This window comes from Saccoglossus kowalevskii, chromosome 16, assembly GCF_978046115.1.
Source record: "Saccoglossus kowalevskii chromosome 16, keSacKowa6.1, whole genome shotgun sequence".
NCBI lineage: Eukaryota > Metazoa > Hemichordata > Enteropneusta > Harrimaniidae > Saccoglossus > Saccoglossus kowalevskii.
This window is the reverse complement of record NC_140656.1, coordinates 3,196,677-3,220,989: the sequence shown is the minus strand read 5'-3', so window position 1 is coordinate 3,220,989 and position 24,313 is coordinate 3,196,677. Positions and strand designations below refer to the sequence as shown.

The 24,313-nt window shown below is 34.4% G+C and overlaps 1 protein-coding gene across 1 annotated transcript; it reads left to right on the top strand.

The window, feature by feature from the left end:
• Positions 1-1,925: 1,925 nt before the first annotated feature.
• On the top strand, positions 1,926-20,211 carry LOC100372376 (4-hydroxyphenylpyruvate dioxygenase a-like). Its single transcript, XM_002736015.4, has 13 exons — positions 1,926-2,005; positions 2,122-2,148; positions 2,740-2,802; positions 5,643-5,747; positions 6,191-6,233; positions 7,666-7,748; positions 7,850-7,939; positions 10,173-10,279; positions 10,419-10,496; positions 10,772-10,934; positions 16,995-17,183; positions 19,375-19,497; positions 20,095-20,211. Exons 1-13 carry the CDS (start codon positions 2,003-2,005, stop codon positions 20,206-20,208), a joined length of 1,188 nt encoding a protein of 395 aa, XP_002736061.1. The 5' UTR covers positions 1,926-2,002; the 3' UTR covers positions 20,209-20,211.
• Positions 20,212-24,313: the final 4,102 nt, after the last annotated feature.

The following is a 24,313-nucleotide window of genomic DNA, read 5'->3' as shown; positions in this document are numbered from 1 at the left end:
CCACTCACTCATACTTAGATGTACTGTATTTGTTACATTAGAAGCGCATGCTCTTAACTACATGTCAAGGTCTGTCTGGCAAAAATAATTGATACTCTAACACTACAGTATACAAACAATTCAAATTTTGGTTTAGGTGCGCTTCTAATGTAGCAAATACACATATGGTACACAAATTACTTGTAAATTTATTTTCTGAGGTCGAGTATATCATAGAGGAAATTTAGTGCCATTATAAACATTACACTAAATATGTGATATCAGATAAGCATAGGGGTTAAAGACTATTTATGGTGGCATAACATAGCATAGGACCACTAAAACCCTGGAATCTGACTCGCTTGAAGACCTGGAACCCATATTTGTGATGGGGTTTTGCCACACAAAATGTGCTGACCATTATATATAAAATCAAATTCTTTTGAAAAGAGAAATATGAATTGTTTGGATGAACAAATATTCACCAAAATAAGTTATTATAATTAAGTGTCCCCTGGGAATTACATTGTACCGTAAAAACTCAATCAATTCGGCCATGTAAAAATAAATATTTTTGGGGGTGGGCCAATTGATTGAATAAATATAGAAAATATGTTTCCGAAGTGGTCGATTTGTTTGAATAATTTTTCAACGTTTTAAAACTGGGTTCGAAGTGTGTATCACCGGTAACTGAATAAATATATCGTTTTCCCGAGATTAGAGTAAAGGTTTCGTACTAGTCTGAGACTTGACCCAATTTTAAAACAAACTACGAGCGCGTTCAAGAAATCTAACGCAACCAGGCCACCTGCTGTTTTGTTGCCGTGAAGACGACAGTTTTATGTCACGCTCCCCGTAAATGTAAACAAACATGGAGTTGGACATTCTTCTGCACATCTTATTTCAACACTGTCAGTGATTTCGGTGATCTTACAACTAGACAAATTGGAGTGTTTCTTAAAGCTTTTTCCTTCAGCAACCAATGGAGATCTCGCACATCGCTTCACATTCGAATTTAGTCTGCTCGAAGTTTGGCATTTCTCTCGAAATTCATTCACCTGACGATCTAGTGTCAACAAATGGCGTTCACAATTCCTACAAATCAAACCCTCAATCACCTCTACTTCGCCATATTTCGACAACAACAACTTCAAGTTATGTTTCCCGGTACCTTCGTGGATTTTTTTTGTTCGTGTCCCCACTGTACTACAAACAAAACACGCTTGAGATGAATTACTTATCTTGACCGGGGTACATGTCACAGTGGAGGCAGCCATTTTGTTTGTTGCGAAGTAACCATGTGACCATCATGTGACTGTCATCCATTTTGGCCAGAAATCTGACCAAGATGTCGGCTCGTACCTGACCTTGTTTTTCTTTGAGCCCTCAGCGGTGAAAACTTGGGCAGGGAACCAGACTACACAGATATCTCAACTGGGTCCTCATCCTCGTTCCAACCAACGCTTTACATCGCAAAAATATCCACACGAGCTTTTGATAGACTAATTACAATCTGCTTCATGTTCACAATTACTAATATTTCACATTAATAAATTAAATTTTGTTCTCCTTTTGCTCAAAATTTAACAAATTATATACGTGTTGACCAATAGTTTTTTTACGAGGAGCGTCACGTGATTTTCGAAGTTGGGCACAGCTTTTAAAAGGCTGTTTCTAATTGGTTCAACTATTACAGCGAGTGAATACGTTGTGTTTCTTCATTTTTTAACAAAAAATAAAACAACGCTATACGATCATGTTATTTTCGGATGCATATGTTAATATAATATAATTGTATTCATCAGTTTTTGCTGTCAAAATGCAATATACCCGGGTAAGGCAGCGCCTCTAACACAAATTAAGTGTTTCAGGGTCTAGCCAATCACCGAGCTCGTTGTTTGGAATTTTAGCGCATAAATTGACGGACGTACTCAGTCATAATGTCATTTCACAACAAGACAGCGTGCCGTGCGGTAAAGTCGGGAGTGTTCGTAAAACAACTGCGTGTTTCTCAAATTACAAAATGGTAGGTATTGAAATGGTGTCAGCTGCATTTTGTTGATTTTTTTTCGAAAAATATCATTAACACATTGTACATCAAACTACGATGATCCAAACTCGTCTTAATTTGTTTTGTTGCAGACGACATACACGGATAAGGGACCGAAGGTAAAATAATTCGATTCTTGCTCTGACGTTTTTCTAGACTAGCTCCGTGTTTATATAATAACTCGTGTAGTTCATGAATATTATCATAACAGTTTAGCTCTACATATCGTTGCAATTTAATAGTAGTTGTTGTCATTCCACTTCGTGGCCATGGTATAGCCATGGACGTACTAACATGGCTTACTAGTCTTATTTTGAGGGTTCTTCGATCCTCTCCATATTATGGAGAGAGGCGAAGGATCCACAAAATAGGTGGAGGTACTAATAACTAAACGAGCTCCGATATTGCGATTTTCAGTTTCAAACAGATAAGCAAAAGTTTAAAATTATATGTCTGTCGCACTAGTGAGCTACAGAATCGCAGCTAGGACTGATAGTAGCCGTGATTACGTTGCTCCGGAGTTATATCGTCACAATATAACCCTGGAAAGACGAAACCACGGTTAATATAGGTGCGGAAGACCACTTTAGTTAGTGCGTCACGACCACGGGGCTTTTTGCATGTAAATTCTATTGTGGCCGTCACCGGTAGTCTTGGTGAAACTGCAAACCGTTCTCGCATCATTGATTTTATTTATTTTTTATTTTCAGCCGGAAAATGGTAAATTTCTTAATTTCGACCACATAACGTTTTGGGTTGGAAATGCGAAGCAGGTAAGTGTTTAAGTTTAGACGTGGCTGCCATTTATGAGGTTTGGAGTTTCCAGTAGGCTTTGCTTTTTTGTTGTACGTGCTGATACATACCCGACCTAATTTGATCCAAACGAACGTTCCCTTTTCTGATTGGCTGTAGCCATGGGCGTGTTGAGGGGTCAATTGGGGGTTTGGTTACATGCTTTCTGCTTTGTTTACAATCCCATGCAGTAGACATTGTCGCTATACAATTGCTTTGATGATCAATAAAGGGCACATGTACACCTTTGTTCAGATTAGTGTAGCATTTGCAGCTTTCATTTTATTTAAACAGAATGTTGTTCATGCATATGTATTGTTATATATTTATTTACTATTATTTACTTAATTCATTTTGTGGTGATAAATACAAAAACAAAGTACACATATAATTATTCACATGGTTTTAATTTTGCTTATTTTTCTGACTGAGAAATGCTCTAAATTAAAACCCAATGAATATGTATAATTTAGCATAGATTAGAACACATTATCTAAATGATAAAACTGTGAATTTAAAACCCACTGAATATGCCTAGAATGGTAAATCAACGAAATTAGTGAAAATTAGTCATTTTGAACATTTTGGGTAATCTCTTCAGATTCTTGTAGATTAGCTTCTAGTGAGGGTAAGTTTCTTTCATGAATTCCCCAATTCTAATCAATAGGCTCTGAATCAAGGTGAACTATGCATAGTCATATTCATAAATATATCAGAAATGTAACTATATTGAAATTGTTTTGTAAAATGTGCTTCATTTGGGAAAAAAAATGAAAGAATCTGTTGTAGCACTGGACAGTAGGACTTCCACTGAAGGTCAACCCTGCTGTGTTCTGTATTATTCAAATTTCAGTCTTGTTTATCATTATTTATAATGCCTAAAATAAACAATGCTGTGACTTTGTTGATTTTAGACTTCATAGAAACCCTTCCTACAACCCCAAAGATAGACAATAGTGGTGCAGATGTTACCATGGGCACAGGGACTGTGCCATGGATGAACAATTTGAACAGTTATGTAACAAAGTCTGTAAACAATCTCACCATGAGAAGAAAGTTTGGTATTTTACCCAATTTTTATTAAAATGTGCATACAAATTTCACAATATTATAAAGAATTTTAAATTGATAGCAGAAAAACAAAAACAAATTTTATACAAACCTCGTTTAAAAAATAAACCTTAAATCCTGTCATCTCATCAAGGGTTTGATATGAATGGTCAATTTCTAAACTAAACTAAACTAAACTAAACTAAATTTGGACATTGAATCATACCAATTCATGTCTTTGTACCTCATTTCTTGGCCAATTTGTGATGTCATTGAAATGCTCATTAATATTAATAGCAAGTCTTGTTTGTTTTGTTTTGCCTTTTCGTAGCAACCTGGTATTCACCATTTATACACTGAAATAATATTCTATTTTATTGAAAAAAAACCACCAAAAAACAAATAGACTGTATGCAAATCTACTTGGATCAGTATTATTTAGCTAAAATATATGGTGTACACATAATTCTAAATAGAGCAAAGGAATGTAACGCATCCCAAGAAGGATTGATCTTTGAACAATATTTTAACACTAATAACATGGGGAGCATTTCAGATTGAATTCAATGTTTCAAAGTTAACCTGAATTTCACTATAAAGTGAAAATTTGGTATATCAAGGCATAGAGGTACCTTTATGATCTAGGTAATTGGATACCAAGGGATTATGGGTCAATATTAACTGTCACACAATGGGTCAACCTGCAACTGTTGCAATTGTATTTAAGAGTTGTACACAATTTTGAGATGCCTTTATCTTTTATGAACCAGGCTGTAAATTAGTTGAATATTTACATGTAGGGGATTATATTTCACCATAGAAACCAATGCAAAAATGTAAATCTTGACCCCAATTTTCTTTTTCATATCCTTATCGCATTAACCCAATGTTAGCATGACATAATTCACTTGATAACATACCTTGTGTAAAAGATTAAAATCTAAAAATATCATAGTTCTCATTTACAAATCTCATTTGTTAGATAGTGTTTGAAGGAGGTCAGTCTGATAAAATTAAACAGATTGTAGTTGTACTACACTGCATTGAGGGGCTTTATGCAGTTGATAGGGAATGTATATTATCTGATGTACCCTGATTGTAACAGTGTAGTTCTCACTCAAACTTCAAACTTTGTGTATGAAAAGTAGATAGTAGATACTATGCAAGTTGCATTGTATTTCTAAAGATGCAATAAAGTTATAATTAGCCCTTTCTACACAAATTTGCATAATTTTTTGTCCCATGATCAACCTGGGTTAACACAAGTTTCTAGAATAAGGCCAAATTTAATCTTAAGTGAACATTTTATTTTGTGATAAATAAAAAAACTTCGGAATAAGGAGGTTGTCTGTTTATGGAAGACTGAATTATTATTACACTGCTGAAGGTGTATGGGAAAAATGTAATCTCCCAAAATTTATATTAAATCGAGGAAGTCGTCACCTGCTCGTGCGGCAGACTGCCATGACATGTCGTTGTTTACAAACAAGCATTATCATTTTACGTTTTTAGCATGTGTTGCATTGCTTAGGACTCTATTTCCATATGTGCGTAGGTGGCGACCCTTCGGAAGTTCCCTGTTTTAATAATATGTACATGGTTTTTCCATTAAAATTCTGCTCCTAATTCCGTTAGCCCAATCTGAATGCTACCCTATTGTATAGGGCTGACTTATTAATGTTTTTGACATGTGCTCATATTTCACTCAACAGCTAAAAATACTGTACTCAATAATATATATATGTATTATAATATAATATTATGATTCCAGGCAGCATCGTTTTACTGCACTAGGTTTGGCTTTGAACCGTTCGCTTATATGGGATTGGAAACTGGAAGCCGAACCGTTGTGGCACATGCTGTCAGACAAGGAGATGTAAGTTTAACATTTAATGAGAACAATATTACTGATAATGTTCTACTTTATTATGACAAATTATCGTTGGTTATTGAAACAATCATTATTTAGTTACAATATTTAAATCAATTAATCAGGGTGAAAGTATACAATACTTAATAAACTTATCCTATGTACATTTCTTTGAATTGACTTTAATATTTGTTTTTCAGTTACACAATTCTGGTTTACCTATTGAGAGGATCACAAATCATGAATAACATTTCAGTAGTGGCTGTTATTTGTGTTCTTGAAGCCATCAGCGAGTTGTTTGTTGTAATTCACATATTTATAATATTAATAATTACGTTTTAATAAAAATGTATTTCTTTTATCTATTTACATCCTAAACAAATATTGAAAAATATCAGTTTATTAATATTGATTTGTAGCTAAAATGTCAATGTTTTATTCCCTTCTAGATCATATTTGTCTTCAAATCAGCTTTGGGACCAGGAAACAGAGGTAAGTTTTGGGAAACTGGGACTTAACTCTCATTTAATCCAGCTAGTTCTTGTTTCTTTAGTTATTAGAATCATAGATCTTAGAAAGGTTTAAATTAGAAAGATCAATGGGATGATGGCCATATTAGGTCAAGATGCTCACTGTTTTAATTCTGTGAATAAATATCTATTATCAGTGGTAGACAGTTATTGTATTAGAGACCTGAGTTATTGGCAATCAATGCCTTAGAAATATGCACATGAAGATTTAGCACTAAGGTCAAAGAACTATACAAGAAAGACATAAAAAAACTCTCATTTGTTGCTGGCAAATGGAGAATGAACGGTCAACCCTACAAATATAAAAACCTCGAGTTAAATCTTTTATATTATACTATAATATGCATTCAATTATGTGTACATGCATCTTGCAGCATTTTTCTTTACTCACTATTGTAATTGTTTTCCCATATTGTCATACCTTGCATTATTCTATTTATATCAGCATGTGCATTGTTTAGTTACTACAGTAACCACTGTCACTGATAGTCCAATGCCATTGGTCAATCAGGGTGAATCTGGTCATTCCATACCAAATCCTTACAGCTGTTGATTCATACACAATAGATGATTTTAACACCAGTGAATTGTCACGCCTAAGTTATCAGTATTTTACTTGGAATATTATGTCAATCAGACATGTATTTACATGCTTTATGACATGTATTCAATTGTAAGCTTTTAGTTGTAAGTGTTAGTGTTTAAATGCTAGTGTAGTTTGTTATATTACATTCCATCCATCCATTGATACTTGGTGTATATGTACCTTGGGTAGACCTCTGTTATATTTGATATTACATATATAGGTACTACATGTGGACCTCTCTCAGATTTTTTAATTTCGTGGTGATATCTTCAATTACTTAATTTTGATGATTATTTTTGTCATTTTTGGTAAAAAGTGATATTTTTGAATTCTTGCTGAAAACAGCAAGTCCCATTGCTTTGATACTATACATATTCTTCATTTTCTAATGATATCTTCTGTTCTTTAATTGAAATGTGCATTGCTAACAGCGGAGCTATCTCAGCCAACAGGCTGCTTGTTTTATAGTTCAATGTCAAAATTTTTATCTTTCAAAGAAGAATATGAGATTGAGATAACTTCATGAAGCTTTACCTTAATCAAATGTGTACAGCACTTTAATAAAAAACATGGAAATGCAAAAAAAATAGTTTTGTGTTTGTCAAATCTCTTGCATTGTTTTGATGCCGCTATAATGCTGTGACCTTTGTTTGTCCTCTTTTTACGCGTCTCATGCATAACACAGAATGTTGCAGTGGAAAAAAAATTACCACTGTCAACTTGTAATAATTCCACAGATATAAGTGACTCTCAAATACTGGACAAGAACTGTCATTTTAGTGATGTTCTTTTGATTGATGTATTTCAGAAATGGGTGAACATTTGGTGCAGCATGGAGATGGTGTAAAAGATATTGCATTTAGTGTGGAAGATTGTGGTGCTCTTGTTGAGGTAAATTCAATATGAATGAAAACATGTAATGTTTAATATTCCTTGGGGTACTGTACGGTGATGATAATGAATAAGCAATAATTTGATTCCACTGTTCTTAGAAAACTAAAGAGAAAGGCGGAAAAGTAATCAGAGATTGTTGGGAAGAGTCTGATGAGCATGGTTCTGTAAAATTTGCTTTAGTTGCCACAGTAAGTAAATTAATCTTTTTTGTTTGTTTTGTTCATGTGCTGAGTGTCACATTGCTTTGGTTAATCACATCTTCTGTACATTGTAGCCTGACGAGGTTGTGTGAGTTGTGCCCTCCACAGTGCTCCAAACCCAACACGCGCTTGACAGAATGATGTAGTTTTTCATTTCCCCTAACGATTTTTTGTCGGTACCAATCAAATTGCAGGAACGTCAGATAGTGACAGCCATCAAAGAGTAACCATTCACGGCAGAGTTTATCTGTTTGTTGACATAATGTGTGATAAGGTGTTGGCACATTTCTGCCCAATGTTTATCAACTCAACAGTCTGTGAGTTTTGTCGTCAATGCAAACACGGCTTTGATGTAACCATGACCACCAAAATGAATATTCATTGCAAGAAGGCGTGAACTTTTGATTTCGCAGTATTGATCTTGCCGACAAGACACTATTCTGTCAGGCATCAGTAAGGTGATGTTGTTAGGCCAGTGAAGGCCTCCTCACACCTACATGTCAGGCATCAGTAAGGTGATGTTGTTAGGCCAGTGAAGGCCTCCTCACACCTACATGTCAGGCATCAGTAAGGTGATGTTGTTAGGCCAGTGAAGGCCTCCTCACACCTACATGTCAGGCTACTGTACATTGTAGTCCTATACATTCAACTGTAGAGAGCTTGTCTCATCTTGGGGCTTAACACAGAACTCACAGTTGTGTCCAGGCTTTTGACTGAGCTATAAAACTACCTGGGTAACTCAAGTTGAAATCAAGTTAATCCATTAACATGTTTTTTCTAACAAGTAGTTGAACCCAGAATTTTACTACACTTGCTATGTGATATTTTTGTGCTTTTTTTGGTGATCAAATTGATGTGTAATGACTTGAGTGTAACTACAATACAGCACTTCCTTAGTTTTGTGATATTTTTTGCCAACTAGAAATTGTGTTTACCAGGTATGGAATATTATCACACTATCATACAGTTTAGTGCTGTGTATTGTATTTACACCACTTTCATTTCACTACCATACTTGATCTAGGGGTAGTGTGACAAAATTCCACATTTCCATTTCTTGTCATTAATTGTAAATGGCTTCATGACTCATGCCAGCCTAGGTGTACTAAATTTATAAAAATAGGTCTCTGTCTTGCAGTTTAATAGGAAAACACATCAAAAGGAGTGCATCATATGGATCAATAATTTAAATAAAATAATTTCAAATTTTTTCCAACAATTTGTCTAGTCAGTGTAGGAATTTATTCTAAATAATCTTTGAAGCCGAAGGATCAATGAAGATTACAAGTCTGAGCAAAACAAACTTGTCCTGATTTTCTTTGAATGACGCAAATCAATATTTGAACAACAATCCACCATAATCAAAAAAATTATATGCATGGTTTAGGTTACAATGTTGCAGCTTGAAAAATTATCAAACAAACCACGTAATAACTAAATAAGTACAAATGTAAAATTTTAACTATACTTGCCACACAAGAAAAAGATCTAAAAGCTACCAAATATTTCATTCATGATCGAAATACAGTGTAAGTAACAATAAATTCAGTTTAGAACAATGTCTTTATGATTCATTTCAGCAATAATCGACTCTAGCTAGGGTGCCATCTTTATGTGCTGGAGAATTTTATCCCTGACTCCCTAGGTCATTCTTTTTTGTCAGTTTTTCATGACAATAAACGTGTCAGCTGGTTGAATTTAGTTGAATGAAGGATTTTATCTCTTGTTCAGCATTTACCGTAATACCTTGCTTTTGATTCACAAGGACACTGATTCAGTCAAAACATTAAAGGACATTTACAGATTTGAATTGCTGCAAACATTGTTTGTTTGAACTCTCAACAGCTTGTAATCAGGATTTACACATTTTTTAATGTTTTTTTGAAACTTCATTGTCACTGTTCTTTGTAAGCATGGTAGGCCTGCGTTGACAGCCTCGGCACAAAAATGGTATCAAAAAATGTCACAGGAAAAAATTCAAATTAGTTTTAAAGAGTGTCAGACATATGTATTTGTTTCATATTTATGTTTGTTCATATTTGACTGCTGAAAGTAATTATTTGAAATGCATGTGAAAAAGTGAGCTATTGAATAAACAAAACATATTTCTATAAGTAGAAAAATGCCCCCCCCCCCCTAAAGGATTTCCAATGGACTTATGGCAGTTGCTGCGCTGATCTGGTGAAAAACTAATCAATATTCTTCCCATTTTATTGACTAGTATGGTGACACAACACATCTATTTGTGGAGAAAGCCCAGTACAAAGGATTGTTTCTTCCTGGGTACAAACCGCCGATTGGAGTTCCTGATAAACTTCTTCCTAAATTGTAAGTTTTCTGTTTCAGGCTATTTAATCATTTTGGTTTGTATTCTACCATATCAGATCACCTACTCATGAAGAAATTACAAAAAAATTAGGTAAAAATACAGCAACTCAAATTAATTCATGTGTCTTTCATCTAATAGGCCCGAGATTGATCTCAAGTTTATTGATCACATAGTTGGTAACCAGCCAAACAATGAAATGGAAAGCGTAGCAGAGTGGTATGTACAATATACATTCATCTTCTATTTTACATATCCTGATTTACTAGTTATTGTAATGTACCAATTATCATACACATCTTGATGCTTTCAAATAGTCTTATTACGAAACAGTCTTATTATTGCATACCTTTGAGTACTGTATACACATTGAAATAGCTACATGTGATTTGTTAGCAAAACAGTGAGTTCCATTGCAATACTGCTTGTTAGGTTGTTTTTTATCCACAGTTGTGTTGGTGGGTTATTCCTCACAACATTGTGCTTCCTTACAGGTATGAGAAGAATTTAATGTTCCATAGGTTCTGGTCTGTTGATGACTCAGTAATTCACACTGAATACAGTTCACTGCGTTCTATTGTTGTCACCAATTATGAAGAAACAATCAAAATGCCAATTAATGAACCTGCTCCAGGAAAAAGAAAAAGTCAGATTCAGGTATGTTGACAGATAATCTGTAAGCTTAGAAACTCAACATCTTTTTCAGCTCAGGCAAACTTCATTTGAATTCCTTTTGACAACATATTTGATGTATTCTGGGGACGAACATCTGGGCATTTTCACCACCTGGAAATCATTATGGTAAAAACAAAGGCTATAGGATAGTTGTTGTGACTCCCCTAAACAGTGTAACAACATTACCTCTAGTTGTGCAACATGTATTAATTTGGTTGCTCAGGATTACTTCAAAGTTGAGTTTGTGTTGTTTTCATTGGCTCTTCGACCTGCGTTTTACAGCAGCTTGCATAGAACTGGTAGAAATGCATGATACAGTGGTATGCATCTTGGCAACGTAAAACATTCTGTGATGTAGCTCCGCCTCGAGAATTCAACAAAATTATTGGTAATTCAGTGGGTACGATTTTTGACTCCCATGTGCGAAGCACAAAATGGGAGTCTTTGCAGTTAGTGTGTCTGTATGTGTGTCTGTATGTGTGTATGTGTGTATGTGTGTGTATGTGTGTATGTGTGTCCGACTGTTCCACTGCTATCTCAAGAACCATACATCGGTTTTTGATGAAACTTGGTGCATAGATGCTCTGGGCCAATGCGCAGATTTGATTAATTTTTGGTAAAAATCCGTGCATATTAATTACCTAATTTGCATGATAATTAGCTATTTTTTAGTGGTTCCATGACTGTTCCACTGATATCTAAACAACCACTCATTGGATTTTGATGAAACTTGGTACATAGATGCTCTGAACTAATGCTAGGTTTTGATTAGTTTTTGGTAATAATCCGTGGATACTAATTACCTAATTTGCATAATGATTAGTCAATTTTCGGTTTTTCCACTGATATCTCAAGTACTAATCATCACATTTCAATGAAACTTGGTACATAGATGTCATACGACACTGCACAGACCTGATAGTTTTTATGGTAATATCAGTACATATTAATTACCTAATTTGCATAATTAATTAATTTTCAGCATTTGATATAAGTAGTTAGCATTACATTTCAATGAAACTTGGTACTTACATACTCAAGGACTATGCAGAGATTGATTGTTTTCGATAAATATTTGTGCATATTAATCACCTAATTTGCATAATTAGTTAATTTTTAGCTTTTCCACGGGTATCTCAAGTACTAATCATCGCATTTCAATGAAACTTGGTACATAGATCCTTTAGGACTATGCAGAGACCTGATTAGTTTTAGGGTAAATAATTGTGCATATTAATTACCTAATTTGCATAATTAATTTTCAGCTTTTCTACTGATATCTAAAGTACTAATCATCACATTTCAATGAATCTAGAATTATGCAGACCCAATTAGTTTCCAGTAAATATTTGTGCATATTAATCACCTAATTTGCATAATTAACCAACTTTCACACTGATATCTCAGGTACTATACATCACATATCAATGAATGTACATGGATGCTGTAGGACAATAGACAGACCTGAAGAATTGTGGGTTAAAATCTGTACATATTAATTACCTAATTTGCATAATTAACCAATTTTAAGCTTTCACACTGATATCTAAAGTACCGTAAAAACTCCAAAATTTCGACCGGTTTTAAATAATTGGTGTTAGAAATGTGACGTGTTTTTAGAGTCAAAATTAAGGTGCATTTTCGGACGGTCGAATTTTTCAGAATAGAAATCAGCAAATGAAAAAAATGGGGATGATAGACAGTGTGCTTCATTAGTTTTTAAAAAATGCAATGTCCGTCAATTGACGTAAACTTCCTCATGTTTCACGGTAAAAGCAAAGGTCGTGGCCGAGTTGTAACTCAAAATCTAAACAAAGTCATCAATCAGTGAGTATTATGACAAGCAAAACAAAACATCAAGACGCGGAGAAGAGGTCAGCACAAAACTAATAGGTCAAAAGACAAAGCTGTCTCGCACTACCTAGGAAAACTTGCGAATGTTCGAAGTACAGGTACCCATTGGACAAAAGATACATGGAAGTTTAGCAAACTATCTTCCCGACCCAGTGCAATGTATCCGGTTAGAATCAAAGCTCACGTGTCCCTTATTTGAGGGACCAAATTCTGCCGTAAATTCGCCCTTGGATTAAAAAATAAAATGGGATTTAAGAAAATAAAATGGGACTTTTAAGGTGTATTTTGGCGTCATTTTTCGGACATTTCAATCAATCCTGCCGGCTAAAATATAGTAAGTTTTACCGTAGTCATTGACGTCTGTCTATTCAAGAGTACACATGTATGATTTTTATCGTGACTAGCGTGAGCGGGTAAGCTTCCTTTCGAGAATGAGCTGTTATCACTGTGAACAATGTTAAATTATTCTTCAGATGACCAGTTTATTTTTTAAAAACAACAAATTTTTTTATTTAAAAAAAATCATGCCGTTTTCGCATCAAAATCCAAGCCAAAATATCGTACTACAACATCAATCTCTTCCGCATTGCGTTCAATAACATTAACATATTTAAATAAGCTATGGTAATTTGAACACGTTGGCATCATCCAGCTTTTTGATTGGTTAATTAGCGATTTGACCTATTTGACCTAAGAGAACATGGCGGATATCTTACAGCATCAAACGTTTATACGAGACCGGAATCATTCGCTTACGATGAAACTAAGTTGACTTTTATTTGTATTTCATAACCATTCAACAAATTTATTTTGTGTACATTATTATAATCACTACTGAGTACAGTAATAATCAACAATTCAGAAACGCAGCATGCCGAGATTTTTGTGTTCGTTTTTATTTGAAACTTCGTTTATTTAGAATATATTTTCGTTACCAATAAAATAAAAATCTCTCAGTCAATCAGAAACCCGGATTCATGCCTTCGAGGAAAGTCCCGTTTGAATGCTCACATCGGGTTTTTTTTCGTTTGGGGGAAAACTAAAACTGATCGAAATTTTCGAATAAAAAGGAGTCGGCAATTTTTAGTGGAGTCGAAAATTTGGAGGTAAATAAAACACCGAAACCCGGCAAATAAATAGGCGTTCGAATTTTTAGAGGGGTCGAAATTTTGGAGTTTTCATGGTACTAATTATTCCATTTCAATGAAACTTAGTACAAAGATGCTCTAGGACAATGTACAAACCTAATTAGTTTGGGGTAAAAATCTGTTCATATTAATTCCCTAATAAGCATAATAATTCATAATTTTTTGGTTCTAATCACATTTCAATTAAACTTGGAGACATATATTTTCTGTTACATTGCGCAGACCTCATTAGTTTTACACTCAAATCTGGTCATATTAATTTTCTGATTTGCATAATTAGTTTTCAGCTAAGTAATTTCGAATTATATTTAATGTGTTTCCAATACTCTCAGCACATGGGAGTTCTTTCTAAGCTTTCTTTGATTTCTATTGGTATCTCATTTATACATTGGTATTAAGCAAAAATTCTAATTATGGAGCTAAATACTTCATTTTAGAAATAAGATACAATGTATATTGCTTTATTTCCATAAAGTTTAAATCAACAATTGCTGTGATCTTTAACTTTTCTTTGTGACCAGGGTTGAGTAGGTGCCATTTTGTTGAAATCAGTCATGTAATGGAGACCATAAAATATGCACACTATTGTGGTAAATGACACAAAATTGTCAGAAAGAGGTTAGTCTCTCAAGATTGCGTCATATTTGACATTTAGTCTCTGTCGTTGTCATCTTGTACCATAGTTGAGATGTACATGAGATAATGGCAATAATGGCAAACTACACAAGTTGGGCAGTAAGAATTTGAATGACATTATTCTCGCCAACAATTTGTTGCAACATTTTGCCTAATGGACATATTTTCAATTTTCATTTTGTGAATGGTTTTAAAAGTTGAATTTTGTGTTCAAAAGGTTAAGGTCAGTTTGTAGTCAAGGTTGACTTGCTGAGGTTGTGGTTCAAATTAGGAGTTTACCATTTGAAATAGTGGGGGGTGTCTGAAAATTTTGTTGCAAAAACAAATTGCCAGCTGGACAACAAGGAAAAAAAATCCATGTATGATGTTGCAAGGGAATAACATGTTTGCACATAAAAAAAATGTACAGATTAAGACGTAACAGGAAAAAATTGCACTGGTCACTCATCCAGCTAACTCCCTCCAATGATTTGAAATGGTTGACCCCTTACAATGTTCATGCATCAACTGATTCATATCATTCTAGCGTATGACTTGTTTTAGTACTTCCTGTGGTTTTATGTCAGTATTTTTAATGCTAAGTTCTAGGACACATAATAAAACTGACATTCCAATCTATATTTAGGACTCCATAAAAGCCGAGGTCAGTACTGATACACCATGGCATAATAACTTTTTTTGTCTGCATTCTACATATATACAAGAGAAATTGTCATGGACTGGATTTTCAACTTGCGATACTCAAACCTTTTTTAGCTCCGCTGTCGAGTTTGTCGAGCGGAGCTTATCATATGAGTGATTGTCCGTCGTCGTCATCCATGTCAATGTTTTACTTTTTCAACTTCTTCTTGAAAACTACAAGCCTGAATGCTTTGATACTTGGTGTATATGTACCTTGGGTAGACCTCTCTTAGGTTTGTTCATTTCATGTTGATATCTTCAATTCTCTAATTTTGGTGAATATTTTTGGTAAAAAGTGATATTTTCGACTTCTTGTTAAAAACCGCAAGTGCAATTGCTTTGATATTACATATATAGGTACTACATGTGGACCTCTCTCAGATTTGTTCATTTTGTAATGATATCTTTAATTCTCTAATTTTGGTGAATATTTTTGTCATTTTTGGTAAAAAGTGATATTTTCGACTTCCTGTTAAAAACCGCAAGTCTAATTGCTTTGATACTACATATATAGGTACTACATGTGGACCTCTCTCAGATTTGTTCATTTCGTGATGATATCTTCAATTCTCTAATTTTGGTGAATATTTTTGTAATTTTTGGTAAAAAGTGATATTTTCGACTTCTTGTTAAAAACCAAAAGTTCAATTGCTTTGATATTACATATATAGATACTACATGTAGACCTTTTTCAGATTTGTTCATTTTGTGATGATATCTTCAGTTCTCTAATTTTGGTGAATATTTTTGTCATTTTTGGTAAAAAGTGATATTTTCGACTTCTTGTTGAAAACTGTAAGTCCGATTGCTTTGATACTATTCATATTGTTCATTTTCTAATGATGTCTTCAGTTCTTTAATTGAAATGTGCATTGCTAACAGCGGAGCTATCTCAGCCGATAGGCTGCTTGTTTTACTTCTGTATGAGAAGCACAAAATGGGAGTTGCTGTGTGTGTGTGTGTGTGTGTGTCTAGATGTTCTAGGACAATGCACACAGACCTAATTAATTTGTAGGTTGGAATCCATGGATAATAATTACCTAATTTGCATAATAACCAATTTTTCATCTGTATCACAATACAATTATTGCATTTCAAAAAAGAATTGGTAAATAAGTGCTTGGAGGCGATTATGATGGTCTGATTAGTTTTGGATTGAAAATGAAGCATACTATCGTACCTATATATCTTGGCTTGTCTAGCTCAATCATGTTCAAATGTCAAACATGGACCACTCATCATGTCTCGTTCATTTGATGTCCAATTCAAGATGGTTAAATGGTGGCCATTTTATTTTCAAAATTTAAAGCCTTCATTCTATTTGTTTATTTCTTTGACAGCATCTCACACTTAATCCAAGCCCACAATGTACCATGTTAGAAAGCGCATACAGTTATTCAGTTTATGGGGGGGGGGGGCTATACTACCGGTAAATCATGGCTTGCTCTGCAATGGGTATGATGTTATACTAAAGTGAAAGTCTAGTGAACCCTCCAACACATACCACCTTTACATATGATTCAGTTTAAACTCCAATGTCAGTACCAATTACGTAACTACTGTGTAACCTATTTTTATCATGTATGAGCAAACGTTGAACTCAACACAGCTATTTTACAACACAAATTCATTTCGTCAAGAGCTTGAAAAGTTCAGAAAATGAACCCAAACTTGCAAACTTTATCCGGTATGCATTCCTTACAGCTTTGTTTATATTTTGCAGGAATATGTGGAATATTATGGTGGAGCTGGAGTACAACATATTGCATTAAATACGTCTGACATCATTAAATCGGTGGGAAATTTAAAAGAACGTGGAACACCATTTTTAGTCATCCCTGACAGCTACTATGAAAACTTGAAAGAACGTCTAAATCATTCAAAAACAAAGATTATTGAAGATATGGATGTGGTGAGTGGGAAAATGTATTAATTAGTGCTTGTTCAGCTGTGGTTAATCATACATGCTGACTGGGGAATGCTTGCCATGCATGCCAGCCAAGGGTAGTGCATTGTCTGTCTGTCTTGGCTGTATTTATTACTTGTATAAAGCACATGGATATAGGCTATCACAATTGTTTACATTTTATATTCACACATTCACATGCTATTTGGCAAAAATGTAAACATATGACTTCACAGTGTGTTGGTGTATAGAAAATGCTGATTCTGACATATGACACGGTGAAAACATGAAGACAGTATCTGTAACTATGTATTGGTAACTGTATTAGGCTACACCGATTTAATTTTATGGATGACATCCGCGCGTGCATTAGTTTTCGCCTGTACTCAAAAAAAAAAAAAAAAAATCTCCGACGACGAGTCTCCACAGATTGGTTTTCTGTCCGGAACTTGCCGACTCATATTGGCGCAAAGCGCCGACTTGTCGTAAAACTCGTTTTGGACTACCTCAAAACCAAACTCCGCACAGTTAGATGCGCGTTACGTAAAGCGCAAAGACCTATATGAAAGAGATTGCCTCAAAACATGCAAATTTTGCCATAAATGATCCAACATGGCGACCACACCACCAAAATACGTGAGCATAAAAGTTCAGAGGTGAAACGGAGGGATTTTTGTAGACTGGTACGCAATTGACGTTGGCAAGGGAGACGTTTACACAGCTATACGAGAGGTCGGTAGCGGCAAGCGAGTTTCGCCCAGACAACTTTGAGAACATATTGTCCAGAGTGGCTGTCCCGCGTTTCTTCTGCAATGAGAGAAATGGGAGAGGAGTGGAGGTGTATGGTGGCCTAAAAGTCGGTCAGGCGACAAATCAGTTCCGTTTACTTTGTCCGCATTGAAGTCGACAAAACTGCAACGAAAGCAGCAGAAGCTCCTTGGCCGAAGTCCAAGCTCCGTAATCCTGTGGGATTAGCAGCATTTTTTTTTTTGGCCGTTTTTTTTTTTTTTGGCCCTCTCGCATTAGTTTTAGGGTCTTCAGAGGATGTCATCCATAAAATTAAATCAGTGTGGCCTTACATGTGTACCAAGAACTTTTCTGTTTTCTGTTGTGTTGTGTATGCTGCTAATTGCCCCAGCATGCACTACAGTACACAGCTACTGAGCATCAGTATCAACCAAATTTATTACATTGATTACATTCCGCAAATTACATGGTCAGTGGCTTGATTTTTTGCTTTCAATACGTGTGTCTTTAGGATAAAGCTAGTCTAAGAGGACTCTTCTTGGATTAGTCTGACACTAGAAGTTAAGGATGTAGGTCAAGACATTTTATTGTGAGGACTTTATATCCCAGATATCTGTCTTGAAACCCCACAAATTTTCTATAGATATATATTTTGCAGAAATTCTCATACTTTTGAAATCCTGTAAACTATTCAGTGCAGAATTTGTAATAAGAAGGGGAATCTATGGTCATTGTTCTTGTACAATTTGCATATTGAAATTAAAGAAGATGGGCGTATACACAAAATTTGTGAAAATTCATAGTGTAACTCAAAAAATCGTAGAATGAAATATCCCAACAGTTAATTGCCGACATTGAGTTCCAGATAGCTCAATGAGCAGTGTGTCAGATTAACCGTTGTTAGCTCAGAGTACAAACTTGGCACAGTAAAATTTGGTCAGTGCATCTTTGTCTCATGATTAGTATAAAATTCTAGAACAATTCATGAGGAATTAAGTTTTGAGTTGAGAAAACGAGTCACTCATAAACAAAACATCTAGTGGATATAAAGTCCCATAATTGAGCATTCTGATTGGTTGAGAAGCACTGGATGTTTTTAACTCAAGTTTAACACAAATTTTATCTCATTACATTATCAACTATTCAGTCCTATAACACGTTCTGAACATTCTAACCCTTATAAACATTCTAAATTTTCCCCACAACTATGCTAACAATTAGTTTGGCCTGTTTTTAACCTGTTGTATTTTACCCACTGAAACATTTTGGACAATTTCTCCCATTGCTATCTTGATTGACACATGTTGATAGTCTTCACAGATTCAGCAACAGACTTCAAATTCAGATGTACGTTCCCTGTAACATCACCAAGCACTGGTTCATTAATAATATTAAGCATTTGTGTTAAACCCAAAATTATTAATTAGTAATAACGATTTTTTTTTTGCAGCTTCGAAAACTGAATATTCTTGTTGATTTTGATGAGGAAGGCTACTTGTTACAGATATTTTCCAAACCAGTACAAGACAGACCAACTTTGTTTATTGAAATAATCCAACGACACAACCATAGTGTGAGTACAAAGCAATCAACATCTCATTATGTAGCTACAGCAATTATCAGCTGATATCAAACACATTTATTGGCTGACAATATCTCATATTTAAATCATTTGTTTTGGTATTTGATATGGGTTATAATGTTCCAAAATATCCTATAATGCATTATTAATTAGTGCTGTCTTTTCAACAAAATATGCAAATTTCAAATATTGATAGAGGTGTGTTTAAAAATCCCTTTTCACTGATTTATTACTTCTCAACATTTAAGATTTTCATTCACTTAATCATGAATAGAATAGAATAGATTTTCCGGCCAACCTAGGTTCATGCTAAAATAATAGCTATCTCACTGAGGGTATCAGTACTGTAAAGCACATCCATTTCGCTAAAGATAAATTTTTGTATATTTTGTGTAAATGTATGAAATTATGTAGCAGTGAAAATTTTCCTCGGCTTCTCTATGACTGGAGTGTTAAAGCTTCATAAAATTTTCACCACCCATTCCTAGCAGCTGTTTACATCATTGATAGTGCAAATATCAACTCACTCTGAGGGTATTAGGGTAATACTAACCACTGTACTGTTTTATTTTTATCTATAAATAACAGGGATTTGGAGCTGGTAATTTCAAGTCACTATTTGAGGCGATTGAACTTGACCAACAAGCCAGGGGCAATTTGGTTGAAACTAGTGTGAACTTGATAAATGGAGACAAAAAGTAAAAATATTATCAGTGTCCTGGATACAAGCTACTGACCAAATTTGTACATAAATTGTATGGTGTGAATTAACACTGCCTTCACAGAGAGAGGTTGCATTCATAGATAGATAGATGATTATTAAACACAGTTTAAAATAATTGTGTTTTTGGTGATCTTACCTCTGTGTATATATTGTTTTCTTTTAAATGGGAAATGGGATTTTGAATTTTTTTAATAACATTGTTGATCAATCAAATTCCTCGGTTAACTGTGTGAGTGTAAATGTCCATTCACCACCGCAATATACGTACTAATTAAATCATGGTCATGTGATGATTATGGCATATTAAACCAGAAATATAAATCAGAAATAATGTGTGTGCCATAATGATCAATGACCATTATTTAACTAATTTGTTCCTTGACTGTCACAAATTGGTGAATTTCAACCAATCAACTGAATAAGTATAGCTTAAATTGTAGTTGATTTGGTGCAGGTATTTGATACTTTGATCTTGTATACCATGTATTAACAAGGTTATAGCATATAACCATGACCAATTCAAGACAGCCATGGTACAAACCTCAATAAAATCAAGATGCAGTATTTACAGCGCTGTAATACAGACATTGTTGACATGTCACAAAAAAATGTGATGAAATTTAATTTCATGCATGCTTTTATGTGTGTCTTTTTCACAGATTTCAGATTGTATGTGTTTTTAGAAGCTGTTATTAGAAGCCTCATGTTGCTCTGTCCAGTTTGTGTTACTGTGACAGGTAGGGCACCTCAGAGCGCAGGGTACCATCCCTCCTTGCAGTTTTCAGCTAAAAATAATTTTTAAGTTTAGAGATTGCGTTGTAGTACAGAAGTTACTGCTTAAGTCTGCGCATGTTTTTAAATAAAATAATACTCGTTTTGCTTCTATAGCCATTAATGTACTGGTAAGCCACAAGACAATCTTCTAGATGACCCTGAATTGACATTGCTAACACACTCCTGTATTTTAAGAGACTTTACAGGTCATAACAGCTGAATCTGATTGATGAGGGGGTTCTGGTTGGCCTAACACCGCCAGGATAGTTCCATTTATAAACCAAACATTTGGTTTGGGTCAAGGACATTTTCCATTTCCACACTAACAAATGCTTCTTAAAAATGCATTTTTGTACTTTTGAAAAACTAATAAATTGGACAACATTCTACTATTTGGTGGCAATCAAATATAAGATAAACATTATGCAAAAATGTTCTGTTTTTTAAGGAATACTTGTTAATTTATTGCTGCTGTAGTTAGAATATGATATATTTTATTTTGTTTTTTTTTGATGATTTATTAAAATTTTTTAAATGGTTTGCAGTGGAGAAAGTGCTATATATTGTGTATGTGTCACAATTGGAAATCAAACTATGTGATTATTTGAAGATTAAATCGTATGTTTTTTTGATTCAGTATATGTGTTATGGTTCTTGATGAAACCTATATGTGATTGATAAAACATAGTGGTGTAATATGTTTGACTGAAAGCAATAAAAATGACTTTACCTTGTGTTGTGTTTGTGCGTGTATTTTTCCTACAAAATAGCAATCACTGATTTTTCACTTAAATTAGTAACCTGATTAAAATAAGCTAGTTTAGACTTTTTAATATATTTTTTCAATGTCCGTAAATATGTTATTAATTTATTTTTATATTTAATTTTGTAAGTTTGCCAATACACATTTGCATATGAATATTTTACTTCTCTGTGTAAGCCATTAGTTTGAATGCCATCACAGCCATGTTTAACTTGAGTTGACAACTTTTATCATGTGATATTGACAGACTGTCAATAAGTTGCTATTTAAAGTTGCTAAAACAAAATATAGCTGCCAGTTGGTTTAATTTTATTAAAACCCCCATGCAAAATTTGTATTTAATGAAAATACAATTAACATGGCTGTCAGTTGGCCATTTTGAGTCAATACGCCAAACAAAATTATGCTTGTAATTAACCTCGGTGAGTGATGTTATTAAGTTTACAGAGACGCACATGTGTTCAAATGCTGATTTGGGGGGGGGGGGGTAAAAATGTCCACAAGTTCGTCATTACGAATAACAATGACAAAAGACGAGCGAAACGGACAACAAACTCTTCCTGTCTTGGGCATGCAAAACTACCTTCTTTTGTGAACATTTATGGAACGGTTAATATTATCAACCCTTAACTTTCCAAAAGAGTGATGCTTAAACATTTGTTAATCACTAAAGACTACAATAACATACAATACGAATTACTATAGGCATGTTATTTTCGCTAATCCAAGATGTATCTAATTTAACAGAAAGTATATTTTCACAGGGAGATAGTCGACAATTTAGCTAAATTAAGATTCTGTTAATTCAGTCAAATCTGCTACTATTACATGCAGCTATTTCAACATGTTCTATAGTATATGATGCATGTACTAAACAAATACCAAAAGAAGGACAACAAAATAGTTTTAAAATAAAATGCACGAGTACGCAATGAAAGGCAAAAAGCTGAACTTCACAAACTTATTTATAAAAAAATCAACTTTTCATTTAAATATATTTGAGTGTCTACGTCCTTACAACATAATCTAACTCTAATGCACGCCCGCCACCTAGGTACAAAGTCAACAATCGCGTGTCAATTAAAGAGACAATGACTGTCTGTGACCTCTGTATATAGAAAATACGCCCCTTTTTGGGCTCAAACTTACAACTCAAAGCTCAAAGCCCATCATTTTGTCCTTTGATCTATCGGGAGTTCGATATCAATCGCCTGTTTTTGAACCTTGTTCAAAATTTAGTCATATATATACATTATGCAAATAACAAGTGACATATTTGTAAAATATTATTATGTGAACATCGAAAACAAATCCCGAAACGCATGTACACATACATACCAACACAATCAGTTGAGCGTGATTGGCCAGTACAAACTCCAGGTGTAGTTGACGTATTGTAAGTTCGTACACATGCATACCAACACAATCAGTTGAACGTGATTGGCCAGTACAAACTCCAGGTGTAGTTGACGTATTGTAAGTTCGTACACATGCATACCAACACAGTCAGTTGAACGTGATTGGCCAGTACAAACTCCAGGTGTAGTTGACGTATTGTAAGTTCGTACACATGCATACCAACACAATCAGTTGAACGTGATTGGCCAGTACAAACTCCAGGTGTAATTGACGTATTGTAAGTTCGTACACATGCATACCAACACAATCAATTGAACGTGATTGGCCAGTACAAACTCCAGGTGTAGTTGACGTATTTTAAGTCAGATCATGGAGATACAATTGTTGTTGCCTGCAGTCAGACAGTGGACTCATATCGTTCATTCGTTCACTTATTTGACCTCCACTCGGACCTGTGACCTTCGTGTCGGTCAAATATGTAAACGAGTGCACTCAACATGTGCATTATCTTTTACACGATGCATGCAATAACAATTGCTACCATCCACGTATTGATTATGAAAGCGCATAAATTGTATAATGTTAATACCAATTATAACTCAGAATGGTGTTACAATATCATTTCCAATATCATATGTGTGTACGGTTTCACAAACTCATTGAAAACATGTTTGGAAATCTAATCTATGGTACTTGCACAATACATCATTAAACTCACGGGTTAATATCTGAGACCAAATCCGAAATACTTCTACTATCGATGCAGTTATTCCGGTAAGTTTTCCAGTTTTGATTGTTAATCGATTACGTCAAGCGTCCAAACTGCTCGAAATGATGACTAACAAATTTACTGAGATTGTCACGTTTATTATCTATAATGGATACGTCGAATATGGCAACCCCTGACCAATTTATCACATGGAACTCTGACATATGGATTGAAACTAATAATAACAACAACTGATTATCATGTTTGCAAGATAAGATAGATATGATGACGATGATATGGTACTTTGATATCTTAGTTCAAATCACTAATCAGGTATTGACCTTTTTCCGGCAAACTTAACATTGCAAGTAAGTTATGTGACACTCTAACATTTTAACTGATATTTGTCAAATTTTATTTCACTTGCCACATTTTAAATAAATTAAAATTGTTCAAAATTGTACATAACGAAAAATTC

Coding starts and splice junctions, on each gene's coding strand:
- LOC100372376 (XM_002736015.4), top strand. Junction 10,280..10,418: donor GATAAACTTCTTCCTAAATT/GTAAGTTTTCTG, acceptor TTCATCTAATAG/GCCCGAGATTGATCTCAAGT. Junction 17,184..19,374: donor TTATTGAAGATATGGATGTG/GTGAGTGGGAAA, acceptor TTTTTTTTGCAG/CTTCGAAAACTGAATATTCT.